This window comes from Mytilus trossulus, chromosome 7 (genome assembly GCF_036588685.1).
Source record: "Mytilus trossulus isolate FHL-02 chromosome 7, PNRI_Mtr1.1.1.hap1, whole genome shotgun sequence".
NCBI lineage: Eukaryota > Metazoa > Mollusca > Bivalvia > Mytilida > Mytilidae > Mytilus > Mytilus trossulus.
In genome coordinates, this window is record NC_086379.1 from 67,124,753 (window position 1) to 67,140,194 (window position 15,442).

The 15,442-nt window shown below is 34.3% G+C and overlaps 2 protein-coding genes across 2 annotated transcripts; both read right to left on the minus strand.

The window, feature by feature from the left end:
• Window positions 1-3,878: 3,878 nt before the first annotated feature.
• On the minus strand, window positions 3,879-5,021 carry LOC134726606 (sphingosine 1-phosphate receptor 2-like). The gene has a single exon (XM_063591017.1). The coding sequence runs from the start codon at window positions 5,019-5,021 to the stop codon at window positions 3,879-3,881; it is 1,143 nt and encodes a 380-aa protein (XP_063447087.1).
• Window positions 5,022-10,518: 5,497 nt separating this feature from the next.
• LOC134726607 (uncharacterized) lies at window positions 10,519-15,074 on the minus strand. The gene is made up of 2 exons (XM_063591018.1): window positions 14,058-15,074; window positions 10,519-10,530 (listed from the first exon to the last, which is right to left on the minus strand). The coding sequence occupies exons 1-2, from the start codon at window positions 15,072-15,074 to the stop codon at window positions 10,519-10,521; spliced, it is 1,029 nt and encodes a 342-aa protein (XP_063447088.1).
• Between the last annotated feature and the right edge of the window lie 368 nt (window positions 15,075-15,442).

Genomic DNA, 15,442 nt, shown 5'->3' on the forward strand with positions numbered 1-15,442 from the left:
TTCTTTTAACCAGATAAAAAAGAGCAACTGTCTATCGGTAAAATAAAACTGTAAACATTTTTGTAAAAAAACAAAGGTAGAGAACCTTAGATATCTTTTCTAGACTTTTATTTCTTGTCGCAGTGGACAAATTGATTTTGGAATATTTCTTAATCCATAAATACATACTGCTCCTCCGTTTTTGTCTTCAGATGTCATTTTTAACAGTGGTATTAAATCGGTGCAAATGGATAAACTTGAAACATTTTGCAATTTGCAGATCCAAATTCTGACGCATTTATCGTTGATAGAGCAGCAATGGTTAATTCCAGGCCACCTTGTAGGAAAACAATATTGGATGATTCTGCAATAATGTCATACGGCCTTAAATAAAATCTTGCATCGATAAGTATTCAAGAGTAGATATTGTGTAACTGTTAGATTTACTAAATGAATCATTGAAAGGCTAGATGTGAGAAGACAAAAGTTTGGTTCTGGAGTAGTTTTCTCTAAGAAGATGACAACGAAACGAAATTTTTCAAGTGTCTTCCTGACAGAAATGCTTCTGTAGAGACTAATAATGATACTTTCGAGCTACCCCTTGTAAGCACGGAGAAGCAGATATACGAATGTTTGTCCATGTTCGGCATGATTATGAAAATTGTTGTAGGACGGTAATTTAAGGTATAGCACCGACACAGATGTAGTAGTATTAAGAATTGCAGCACTCCAAAAATATGGTGGAACAAACTGTGAATAGGTTTTGGCAGGAATGAAGACTTTTGATGGCTTCCTGTACGTGATATATCAAATGCGCTTGGTCCTCGTGTAGCTACTCTTCCTTTCATTCATACACTCAGTGCATGTGACACTAAGGGAATAGGTCAGTTTGGATGACATGGGAAGTATTTCAACATGTAAGGGACATGCTTATTTCTTTGCTGTATAAAGACACATACAAGGACATAAAAGAAGCATTTGTTCGATCATGTATGACAGAACAACATCACTATTTGCTGTTAACGAGGCACGATGTAAATTTTTACCCAGGAAGCAACGTCATTGTGATGTAGTTCCGCCTACAAGAGTTTTTTTCCGGTGCACATCAAAAGAGCAGCGTATCAAGGAGGATAAGTTTTGGCTCAGCCTGATTTATGTACTAATTCATGAACACTGGGGTTGGATGAAAAAAAAAAAACGATGACAGTTTGGAACCAAAAAGGACTTCTTCGGCTGCCGTTAAAGTTGCATCCTCCTGTCGGGAACCTTTTAAATGAGGAGGCGAAAAATCCAGTTGTGTTTATGACTGTAAATGCTACCGTTCTGTCTTCCCTTGTACGAGTTTTGTTTTTGGCTACTGTCAGATAATAATAAGATAACGAACCTGTCTTTCAAACAAAACTAGGCATTTAATGTTAACAAAGAAGGTGATATCACTTGTTAAGTTGATGAAAATTATAAAAGAAATTTTTAAAAATTTTGCCGCCATTTTGAAACCGGAAATCACTCTTTTTTGTCATGTATGTGTTGTTTTTCGTACTTTAGCAACTGTAATGTATGCTTAATAAAACCTTTCATTGGATTATACCTATAACACAACTTTCAAAGATTTAAATGACGCCATTTGCAAAATAATCGGTGGCCATCTTGAAAAAATGGAATTTTTTTATGGCCAGCACCTGATTTTTTTTAATTACTTGCTAAGTTGATGAAAATTATTTGGAATATTTTCTACGTATTTGCCTCTAATTTGGAACCGAAAACCACTATTTTTATCTTCAGTTATGTGTTGTTTTGTCGTACTAAGGAGCTGTTTTCAACGTTTACTTATATATTACATTGTATTATACATATCACATCTTTCAAGGATTGAAATCCCTTGTAAAATTGCTTGAAAGTAAAAAAAATCGAAATTTTTTACTCGTAAGTCGACATTTTGATACCGGAAGTCACCTTAAGTTTCATTAATGTATTGTCTAATCGTTATTTATGAACTGTCATTTTCTTTTTATCAAATCTAACAATGGATTTTACATATAACACACCTTTCAAAGGATTAACAAATAATGTCTAATTTGTTATGACGCCATTTTCAAAATGTGTGGTGGCCATCTTGAAAACATGATTTTTTTTTTGGCCAGCAGCGGATTTTTTAAAAGTATCATTTAGTTAACCTTTATACCAAATTTCATGCTTGTATCACGATTTGCACAATTATGTCCAATATATCTCCCACTATAAGTCCACCATAAACTATCGAATAAGAGTGAATTTCTTTGAGAGCATTATGATTCATATTTTTCGAATTAACTCGTTTTATAATAGAGTTATTGCCTCTACCACAAATCAAAATCGACAGTACACTTTTATTAATTATAATCCTGGTACCTTTGGTAACTATTTACACCACTTGGCCGATGCCACTGCTGGTGGACGTTTCGACCCGGAGGGTATCACGAGCCCAGTAGTCAGCACTTTGGTGTTGACATGAATATCAAGTATATGTTCATTTTAGCAAATTTCCTGTTGACAAAACTATTTAAATCTGAAGTTCACGGATGAGTCTCATGAAGACGAAACGCGCATCCGGCGTATTAAATTATAATCCTTGTACCTTCGAAAACTATTAGTGTATTTAGTAAATGTCAATCAATAGATAAATATGTATCCTTTAATTTCGTAGTATGCCATACATAGAAAAAATGTCTTCTCACATTTTCTTAGCTTTCAAGAAGTTGACCTTTCTAGAAAATAGAAGACCAATGCAAGTTAACAGAATAAAAAAATTGATACAATTTAATAATGTGAGTTTTTGAAATTTAAAAATCTTTTATCTCAAATTTTTCATTGATGATAAAGAAAGCTTTCTTTGGTAAATCATCTACTAATTGTTTAAAGAAAGAAAAACACTGTTGATTTTAAAACTTTTAAGTTTTTATGTTATCTAGTCATAACAAAAAACTTGAGTCAGTGAATTTAATATATCAATCACAGAATATCCTATAGAGGCAGTAGTATTGAGAGCTTTGTAATGTCCTATAGAGGCAGTAGTATTGAGAGCTTTGTAATGTCCTATAGAGGCAGTAGTATTGAGAGCTTTGTAATGTCCTATAGAGGCAGTAGTATTGAGAGCTTTGTAATATCCTATAGAGGCAGTAGTACTGAGAGCTTTGTAATGTCCTATAGAGGCAGTAGTATTGAGAGCTTTGTAATGTCCTATAGAGGCAGTAGTATTGAGAGCTTTGTAATGTCCTATAGAGGCAGTAGTATTGAGAGCTTTGTAATGTCCTATAGAGGCAGTAGTATTGAGAGCTTTGTAATGTCCTATAGAGGCAGTAGTATTGAGAGCTTTGTAATATCCTATAGAGGCAGTAGTATTGAGAGCTTTGTAATGTCCTATAGAGGCAGTAGTATTGAGAGCTTTGTAATGTCCTATAGAGGCAGTAGTATTGAGAGCTTTGTAATGTCCTATAGAGGCAGTAGTATTGAGAGCTTTGTAATATCCTATAGAGGCAGTAGTACTGAGAGCTTTGTAATGTCCTATAGAGGCAGTAGTATTGAGAGCTTTGTAATGTCCTATAGAGGCAGTAGTATTGAGAGCTTTGTAATGTCCTATAGAGGCAGTAGTATTGAGAGCTTTGTAATGTCCTATAGAGGCAGTAGTATTGAGAGCTTTGTAATGTCCTATAGAGGCAGTAGTATTGAGAGCTTTGTAATATCCTATAGAGGCAGTAGTATTGAGAGCTTTGTAATGTCCTATAGAGGCAGTAGTATTGAGAGCTTTGTAATGTCCAAGCGATTGAGAAAAGGATTTCATAAAATAAAGTTCCATACGAAAACAAAAAAATATAAACTGGGTCTTTCTTTAGCATTAGTCACTTCTATGGGACTGTTTTACTTTACATAACCGAGTTCCGAGGATCCACTTCTACAACGTATATAAATCTTGTATTACAAACATTCTGATCGTTCTCTGTCTCGACTTCTGGTTGTTTGGTATCGCTATGTTCTGAAGAGTTTTCTCCTTTATAGATAGATGTAAACGCTTCTGCAGTTACACTTAGATTTGGATTTTCTTCCGTATTATGACCTACCGGGGGATTGTCCTGATTCCCTACGCCATTCTGCGTGTTTCTTGGGTTATCGACATGAATCTTAGACCCACATCCACCGCACATTTTTCCTGCAATGAATTTGAGACATTCTACCAGTACGCTTCGGTACTCCTTTAGTTTGATGATATAAACTATTGGATTACAGATAGAATTAAGCATTGCGAAGGCAAAAGCGTATGGTCGATTTGACCTAAAACTCGGATAGCTATAACTGTAAAGTTGAACACATGCTAATGGTACTACACATACTATGTACATAACAGTTATTATCAATAGATTAACTATCATACGAATGCTACTTTTTGAAATAGTAGAGTTTGGATAACTTCTCGCATAAATGCCTATTTTTACCAATATTGCAACAATTGTTGCCAGATTGGCAATAATAATAAAAATCAGTACAATACCGGAATATAGCGAATCTTTTTGTTCATCGTTGCCCGTGTAGTACCTGCATACAGTGTCCACGTCTTCTCTTTTACTCCAAATTAAAACTATTCCATTGCTTACTAAGGAAATAACCCACGATGCAATTATGATATGCCATTGTTTTGATCCAATGTCAACAGATTTAGACATTTTATGCATGATGTATAGTCGTTGCAATGATATAGCTAGAATGTGGACCATGGATGCAATGAAAGCAGTATTAAACAGAACAAACTTTAGTCTGCAGGTCACGTAACTTTCTACTCGGACATTTTCGTACAAATCTGTCATCACAAACGAGGAAACCCCAACCAGAACATCCGTTATCCCAATACTAACAATATATAACGACTTCCGAATTTTCCCTCTAAATTGTGGTACTATACTTAGTGCAGCTGCCGGAAGATTCAGTAAAATGATGACGGCAGAAATCGTAAATCCATGTATTTTTCCTCCAATTTTCATTTCTGTAGAAACGTCATCTGTCCAGTTCCTCATGGCTATCATAAAGTTCTCTCGCCAGCTTTCCCTTGTCAACTAATGCTATTCCGAAAGCTAGAGGTTAAATTTTTAAATTGGCTTTACAAACTGAAAGTTTAGGAATACAATCTTGTTTACAATGACAAATTTGACGTGTCATATTAAAAGCAATTAGCACATTTCAAACGTTTAAGAATACAATGGCATTTTTTTTACTTGCTTGCAGCTGTTGTTGATAAATGTAGGGCAGCATATAAACTAGATCTTTTAAACAGCTTTTTAATAAGACGAGGCGAGTGTAAATTAGTAGACGAAGTAGAATACCGCATGCTGTGTTTATTCAACGTATATATCCATTTGATTCTAAACGTCTCTCAAATTAAATGACACGTTGTTACTTGCATTGGGTGTTCTATATGGTAGGGATGTTCTTGTCCCGTGCATAAAGGCAGTGCCGTGTTTGTCAAAGCCTTTTCAACTTTTGATCTTCAGTGTTGTACAGCTTTGTACCTTTTTCACGTTCGATCTTTTATATCTGGGCGTTATGTATTCGGGTTTAGTTTTCTGTAATTAGTTGATGCTTTAGTTTCTTTGTGTGTGTCTCTTTCGTGTTCATTTGATAGATTTACTGTTTGCGATAGCGTGAGTTGTTCTGTATGGTGGGAATGTTCTTGTCCCGGGCATAAAGACAGTGCCGTATTTTGCGAAACCTTTTCAACTTTTGATCTTCGGTGCTGTACGGCTTTGTACTTTTTTCACTTTCGATCTTTTGTGTCTGGGCGTCGCTGGTGAGTCTTGTGTGGAAGGGGCGCGTTTTTGGCGTATTGGATTTTGGGCCTGATGCTTTTTGTTATCTATTAATCATGTTTTTCTGTGTCTATTGTGTTCTCCTGTTTGTTTGTATTGTAGTCCTGTGGTGTTGTGTTGTCGTTTCAGTGTTGTATTTGGCTTTGCCATTGGGGTGCGGGGTTTGGCATGCCTTGAGACCGGGTTCAACCCACCACTTTTGTTCCCCTTTAAAAGTGTCCTGTACCAAGTCAGGAAGATGGTCATTGTTATAATATTGTTCGTTTCTCTTTGTGTTGCATTTTAACGTTGAGTCGTTTGTGTTTTCTCTTATTTTTGAGATATTGAGATAATACGTGGCACGGTGCTTGTCTGTCCCAAATTCATGTATTTGGTTTTCATGTTACATTTGTTATTCTCGTGGTGTTTTGTCTGATGATTGGTCTGTTTCTGTGTGTGTTGCGTTTCGGTGTTGTGTCGTTGTTCTCCTCTTATATTTAATGCGTTTCGCTCGGTTTTGGTTTGTTACCCCGATTTTGTTTTTTGTCCATGGATTTATGAGTTTTGAACAGCGGTATACTACTGTTGCCTTTATTTATTCAAACTGGAAAAAACTCAAATCCTACTCTTTTGTTTATAATCGAGTATTAAGCATCACCTCACAAGGCACTCTATATAGGAATATTTTTTTCTGAGACGAGTGCCTGCATGTGCATCACCTGTCCGGTAAATTAATATAATATAAAAAAAGAAGATGTGGTATGAATGCCAATGAGACAACTATCCACAAAAGACCAAAATGACACAAACATTAACAACTTTATGTAAAAAAATATGAACGAAAACCAAATAAGTAACACATAAACAAACGAAAACTACTGAATTATATGACAGTTCTTGTCCATTCGTTTTTGATGCGTTTTGTTTTTTGATTTTGCCATGTGATTATGGACTTTCCAAATTGATTTTCCTCTGAGTTCAGTATTTTTGTGATTTTACTTTTTACAGGCTATAGAAAAGAATAAACTTTAAAATGTCATACTAGCGAATAGAATTTAAAAAAAAACATAAGTTATTCTCACAACTTATGTTAGAGATTGTTATGGTCCGAGATGTCCCATTATTAAAATAACTAAAGTACATAAATATTTTATTAATCGAAACACTAAAGGCTGTAAAAGCAAAGAATGATCAGATCATGTCAGTTCTTTTGAATCAAAAACTCATACACTTAAGTATGAATTAATTATAGGTTTCATAACGACTAGAAATGCGAGTTTGTCATTATTTTTGGAATAATTTAATTTTGGATTTAACGCGTCTTCTGATTGGCGGAGTTTTTTTTGTTTGTCAGCTCATAAACATAATTTTGTCAGGTGACTGTGACGTCATCAACGTTTTTTCATGGTTTATTCCGGTTTAAAATGGAATTCAAAGTTAAATCTTAAGAAATGATTGAATTTTTTTTTCTTCTGTTTATTCGAAATAGTATAAAAAATGTGGTGCACACTTTAAAATAACCCGCTACACAGGTCATTTAGTGTGCACCACATTTTTTTATGTTATTTCTTCATAGACAGAAAAATATTACAGCCATTCCTTAAATAATTATAGAAAGATACTAGTAATTGATATGAAGCGTGTCCATGTTCTATATGTATCTATTAAAAAATGAAAACATACCTGGTTCCTTTGTTATAGATTCCATTCCTTCGTTTCAGTACCCACCTTTATGGGAAACTCGTTGTTCTCTAGGAGCTGCTCACTCTTCATCAGCATCTGAGATCGTACACGCTTTACATGGTCTTCGGTTCTCATTTGTTTTTTTTTATTTCAATGTTAGATTGTCAATTATTTGTCCTGAGTGTGTTTTTTTTTCTTTACACAATCTTGCATGAAGTCAAGAAAATGGCAGTTGTTATCTTATAGTTCGTTTCTCTGTGTGTTGCATTGTCGTTGTTCTTTTGTACACTTTAGTGCTTCTGATGTTTCGTTGTTTTCCTCGTATAGTTATTTTGTTTCCCTCGGTTTTAGTTTGTAACCCGGCTTTGTTTTTGTCTCAATGAATTTATGACTTTCGAACAGTGGTATACTACTGTTGCCTTTATTTAGATCCTATCATAAAGAAAGCCATTTACGCTCTTCTTATTTACACACCAGCATGTGTTACGTGAGAAAACAAGACTCTTCTATATGAGTTTGATCAGTCTGATCTAAATATTTCCAGGTTTTTGTCCTCGTGATAAACTTGAGCAGATGTACTAGGTATAAAATAGAAGATGTAGTATGATTGCCAATGAGACAACTGTCCACGAGAGACCAAAATGACACAAACATTAAAAATTATAGGTCAACAAACGGCATTCAACAATGTGCAAAGCCCATATCGCATAGTCAGCTATATATATAGAGTATACATTTGTGTTGTTTATGAGAGTTATAATAGTTATCAAAAGTACCAGGATTATAATTTAGTACGCGCGTTTTGTCTACAGAAGACTCATCAGTGACGCTCATGTCATAATATTTATAAAGCCAAGCAAGTACAAAGTTGAAGAGCATTGAGGATCCAAAATTCCAAAAAGTTGTGCCAAATATGCCTAAGGTAATCAATGCCTGGAATAAGAAAATCCTTAGTTTTTCGAAAAAGTTAAAAGATTTGTAAACAGGAAATTAATAAAAAATGACCACATTATTGATATTCATGTCAACACCGAAGTGTTGACTACTGGGCTGGTGAAACCCTCGAGGACGAAACGTCCAACAGCAATGGCATCGACCCAGTGGTGTAAATAGTTATCAAAAGTACCAGGATTATAATTTAGTACGTCAGACGCGCGTTTCGTCTACATAAGACTCATCAGTGACGCTCATGTCAAAATATTTATAACGCCAAATAAGTACAAAGCTGAAGAGCATTGAGGATCCAAAATTCCAAAAAGTATTGCCAAATATGGCTAAGGTTATCTGTGCCTGGGATAAGAAAATCCTTACTTTTTCGAAAACATCAAAAGTTTTGTAAACAGGAAATTTATAAAAATGACCACATTATTGATATTCATGTCAACACCGAAGTGTTGACTACTGGGCTGGTGATACCCTCGGGGACGAAACATCTACCAGTATTATAACTGAGTTTCTATATTGTGGAGGACTTAAAAGGTGAAAACCCATATAAAGCTATAAATCGTCGTGAGTATTACGGTTCTATATTGTGGATGACTTGTGAAAGGTGAAAACCCCTATAGAGCATTTAAATCGTCGCAAGTATTACTGTTCTATATTTTGGATGACTTGAAAGGTGAAAAACCCTATAATGCATTTAAATCGTCGTGAGTATCACAATTCTTTATTGTAGAAGGCTTGAAAGATGGAAACCCCTCTAGGGCATTTAAGTCGTCGTGAGTATTACTGTTCGGCGATTTTGTTTTAATCTTCGTTTGGAACATATTCACTCTTAGCTGATGAATGCTTTTAATTCTGTGCTTTATATTATAATTAAAAGAAAACCATGAACAAAAAATCATTAGGAAGAGGATCCAAGCACATCGACCACCCCGTGGTGAAAGGCAAACGATGACAAATAAGAGACAGCATTAAAAACTGTTGTTTTGAGGCATATCTGAAAAAAGTTACAATACTAGGGCGATGGGCCCAATTTAGGTGTAGACAACTGAAGCTATAGTTCAGAAGTAGGGAAATAAAATAAAAAACCGGGGACAAGAAAACAATAAGTCGACTATATGAAAAATACTGACCCCGTAAAAAAAAACCTTGTGCGGCCTCTAGTGCTCAAGCAAGGAAAACAATGTCCTGCTTCTTGCAAGACACTTTGCCAAGTCTGACCCGAATATTTTTCTTTCAAATTTCATTACGGCACATTTTTATTTTTTTTTATGATGAAGTTCATGGTATTTACTGTCCTTCCTAGTCGTCACAGACTATCTTAACATTTTACATACACATTTGGCTTTGTTGACCTGTATCTGAAATCGAAAAAATGATGCCTTTAACTCTTATATTTCCCCCTTAAACATAACTGATTGATTTCTTTCAAAATAGGTGCCCATTTGTATAGAAAATTCGGCGAAAACGTTATTTAATTTTTCATTTTCAATTTTTACTCCATAGATTTTTCTTAAAAACCTACATGTTGTTAATACAAACATTTCCGTTTTAATGATGTAAAATAATAATAGGGTCACCACAAACTTCATTTATATGGTATACATCAATCAAAGAGGTATAATGTTTGACTTTGATACCCGTATGTTGCAAGGGAGAGGACCAGCCTATTGCGTTGTAGACCCTAATTCATCGAGTTTTGTCGGTGTTTTTTTTCTACAGACAAGGTTATGGATTTGTTTATACACCAAAAACGAAGGCGGTAAATATATAAAGGTGACAAAAGTATACCGCTGTTCAAAATTCATTAATCGATAGAAAGAAAACAAATCCGGGCTACAAACTAAAACTGAGGGATATATGATTATTTTTTTTTTATTGAAGAATCTATTAAGTAAAAATATGAAATTTGATGATTTAAAGGTTAATAATTACATTAGATGTATGTTTCATTATAATACGTTATTCTGATTGGCTAACAGCACATCACATGTTATTCCGTAAACAATTGCATGAGACAATAACATTTATCATGCATGATGACACGAGGTCCCACAATAAAGTGCACAGGTAAATTAAATACAAGTGGATAAAAAGCGTGTTTTCATGATCCTAGCTAAAAAATGTAATTATAAGTATTGAATGCTTCTTTTTGTAACTTTATAGGGTTGTAAAAGCGTTGACCGTGCGTACATTTTTAGAAGGAAGCGCTTCATACAAAATGTACTTCGGTCAACGCTTATACACCCCAATAAATTTACAAAAAGAAGCATTCAATTCTTAAATGTATGATTTTTTTTCTCGTCGATTTCATGTGCTTCCTATACAAAAATTCAAAGAATTCAATCAGTAATTAAAGAGATAAATGTATTATTTTCACGATTTCCCTCAAGGAATGACTGTAATATTTTTTCTGTCTTTGAAAAATTACATAAAAAATTTGGTGCACACTAAATAACGCGCGTAGCGGGTTATTTGATAGTGTGCACCACATTTTTTATGTTTTTTCGAATAGGCAGACAAAATATTACAGTCATTTCTTATAATTTAATTCTTAATTCCATTTTAAACCGTAGAAAAACATGAAAAACGTTGATGACGTCACGGTCACATGACTAAATTATTTCTATGGCCTCATAACAAAATAACGTCAGCCAATCAGAAGAAGCGTTACATCCAAAATTAAATTATATATAAATAAATTCAACGAGCCCAACTATATGCAAAATTTTAAAACAATTTGTGACATACCCCATTTACTGTTCCTTTACCTCTTTATTTATGTTTGTTGGAATTCGCATAAATGTAATTGAACTCAACCCGAATTAATCATTTATATTTGTTTTCTGTAGCTAACACTATCCTAGTATTACCATCATGATGATTATTAATTGAACCTTTTTTAAATACCATAAATTAATCCAGTAATTTACAATTGAATATGTTAGAATAACCATGGAAGTTCTTTAATGGTATATGTTGGTGAAGACGCACATTAATTCCGAAGAATGTTTCATTGAAGGGACAGTGCTGCACATAGTTGAATATACCGCTTTAATTTGATTTTAAACATTTTCATTGGTAAATTGAGGTTGATACACTAACTATTATTTTAAAGTCTTGGTATTATTATTTTGCATTGATCATGATATGGGCATCTTGAAAACATAATCTTCTTAAAGTATAGGGTATAATTACAGGATGTTTAGCTAGATATTTGGCGCTAACAAGCAATTGACAAACACGAGGGAGTGGCTTGTCTACTATGGAGAACAATATAAAGAAATATGCTAATTAAGAACCCACTGACATTAACAAAGGAGAGTGTCAACCTACTCAGATATATGACCGAACCAACGAATAACCTGGTCATATTATTAGTTACATAGTGTGTTCTAGCACACTATGTAACGAATTTATCTTACCGACTAACTTTATTTGTTGAATTTAGACTCAAGTTGTCTTATTTGCTATCATAACAAATCTTCTTATTTCTGTATCGAAGTGTTCAAGTGTTCAATTTTAAGAACCTTCTTCAATTGGTCTGCACTAAAAAAACTTATGTAAACGATAAATATCTATTATCAATAACCTTGATATAACAATATTAAACAGAACTTTCAATACTTTTAAATAATCAAACAGTGCCTAAGTCGTAAATCCACTACTAACCGTGTATTGAAATGAGCCCCGCTTCCCTACTAGGTGTCAGACCACCAATTATAAATCCCTATCTGTTCAACCAAATTTTGCAATTTTCACAGCTTTCTAAAATTTTTACCTTAAGTTTAACTTCATAGAAACCAGGTATATCCTGAATTGTACATGTTTCAGCTTTCTACATGCCAATTTTCAGCATACCTTTAAAGCCTTCTAACAAAATGACTGACCTTTAAATAGAAGTACTCCAAAACAAAAACCTGGTTTTCTGGAAATCTAAAATTAGCATACTATGGAGCGCATTAATCCTCAATTTTTAATGCAAACTCATAGACAAGTAAATTTTGGCTCAAAATGATCTAGATATATTTATCTTTCACCAAAAGTTTCATTTCTGCAAATTTGTACGTTAGTTTAAGTAAACAAGGACATCAAAAGCACTATTTTGTGTCAGAGTAGGTCTACTTTTACATACGTTCTAAATTGGACGGAGTAATTGGTGGTCTGACACCTACTAACCTAATATTGAATATACACGGTCTCCACGAGGTCGCTCTTAACCAATCATATTCCTAGAAATGTATAGGAGGTAAGAAAAAAACTATTTACATTCCTGGGTCGATGCCACTGCTGGTGGACGTGTCGTCCCCGAGGGTATCACCAGCCCAGTGGTCAGCACTTCGGTGTTGACAAGAATATCAATTGTATGGTCATTTTATTTTCATGTTTACAAAACTTATCACAGGCAAATATTACCTAAGTCGTATTTAGCACAACTTTTTGGAATGTTGGGTCTTCAATGCTCTTCAACTTTGTACTTGTTTCACTTTTTCATCTGAGCGTCACTGACGAGTCTTATGTAGACGAAACCATGTCTGGCTTATTAAATTATAATCCTGGTACCTTTGATACCTATATGTCTCCTAATTGATTTTGTTTAATCTTTTAATTTTACTCGTGATTCATTACTTATATGATCATATAAGTTATCTAAAATACGCTAGTTCAATAACATCCACTAAATTCAGATTTCATATTTTCTTTGAATATTTTTTTTCTGTCATTTAGGATATAAGAAAATCAATTTAAAACAAATGTGAAATATTTTTTTGGCATATGACACTGTTTACAACTCTGACTCATTCTACATGCAATGCAACAATAATCAAAATGTACATAATTCATATTATTTATACATGCATCAACAGTTAATTGCAAAGAAAATAAAAGTACTGTTCATAGCTATAATATATCTCTAAAATCTCTAATATTTTTATCCAAATTCGAAAGTATATTCTTTGCTGAAAGAAGATCCAGCTTCGTTTGGGATTTTAATATAACTTGATTTTTAGAGAATTGTTCTACTGCGTTAGGTACGAGTAAAGAAAAGTGAGCCTTTTTTGAAGCAGATGTTTTGGCTATCTTTGACTTACTTTGTAGAGAATTTACGGAATATTGTAACGAATGTGATGTCACTGCTGTAAATATTGGTAGCAAGAATACAGTCGTTGCCATGAAGAGAAACAAGAATCTATGTCCTATGAACACAAACACTAGAGCTACTGATATAACGGAAAATAAAGAATATCCCCACAAGTGGCGAAATGCTGAAACAAAATGATTTGAACGTTTAAATTCTTCTTCTACGGCGCTTTGAGGTATCCAGTGCGTGTTGTTTGTTATAATTGCATGAAACGCACGGAAGATCCTGACTGTACCTGTTACTGCTTCCGGTGTAAATTGCAAAATGGAGGCTATTGTTTCTATAATAACTATTTTATACGTTTTACTTTTGCAAGTTGCGAATTTTGGGAATATGATTACTAGAAACATAGTCATCGATATAGAAGCATATTCATTTTTAAAAGTGCCAAACATATGAACAATTAGAAATAGTAGCAGGAGCGGCTTTACAAACATTTGTCTCAGTGCACAATGAGCAATAAATGAAAATACAAAATCGTGTTTTGAAATGGTTCTTACTGTAGGTTCAACAAAGTTTTTCTGGAATTTTCTTTGCAAATATCTAAGAGGTTTTCCTAAAAATCTCGGCGAGTAGTACATAGCTAATAAGACCTCTCCTTTGTTCCATCTTCTTTCCCTTATACCCCATGTGACATAGTTATAGGGTGGCGCTTCCCTGAGCGGTATACTACCAACATACAAAACATTCATAATAGATGCTTCAAAAGAGTCATGGCTGAGTACATCTATTGGTACACGTTCGATCAATTTCGCTTTATATCCGATCACTTTCTGAATGTATAATTTGTTATTTATTAACCCTTTCCCGAAAAACGACGAATGATCGAAAAGAGCGGTTATAGCATTCGTCAATGGTAAGTTGATTACTTGTCGCATCGCGTCTAAATGCATAAAAAGAGTGTCCCCTTTCTTACAATCAACCTCAATACCTGGTTGTATTATTCCACGATCCGGATTTCCGGCTGCCACATCCAATAATTTGATAACAGTACCCTCTGGAACGGTTGTGTCGCCATCCAGAACTAATGTATAGTCAAACCGTTTTCCAACAATCCTACCCGTGTCGGCGGAAGTTTCAAATAAAGGATCTCCATACGTGCGTGCGTAATTGTTATACAATTCACGATCACAGTACGTGTAGGCTTTCGTTTCCCCCTCTGATAAAAGGATGAGATCTTGGTATTGTCCACATTTTCTCAAAACTTTTGACATTCTGTGAACGACCATAAAATTGTCCATGCGCTCTTTACAAATACTGTGGATATGAAATGATTTTAACTCTTTCGTAACATAATCTCTATATGTACTCCAAAAGTTTTGAAGACGAGGTCCATCAATTTCATTGTAGCGCATTTTGCAAAATGCCATGCCTTCGAGGTACAATTTAGAATATATCATTCTTCGAATGTCATCGCGAACATAGAGCTCATAATCCTTAAGTTTTACATCCTTCGTTGCACTGACTAGAACGGCTGAGACGTTTGCATGTAAATTTCCCATGTATGCCTCAAACATATTTTGCATACACTCATCTATATCGTTTTCGCACGTTGCGAGAAGATTATAATTAATTATCAATTTTAATTTATGGTTCTTAGTAGAAACTGGTACTCGTCCGTGTCCTCCAAGAGCAATACAGAATATTGTCTGCATGGGTATCTCTAAAACGGTTCCCTGTAAAACCGCTAATAAAATAATCAAAATCACACCGGTTAGCCAATGCGAACGCTTCCAGTCAATGTTTAATGCGTTTAAAACAATCGAAATAATTATAAAAAATATCCAAGTTCCAAAATATAGAAAAAGTTTAAATTGATTTCCCATAGCTAAGTTAAACTCCTTACATCTGTTATGCAATAGTGTTGTAATCCCTAAGATTTTAA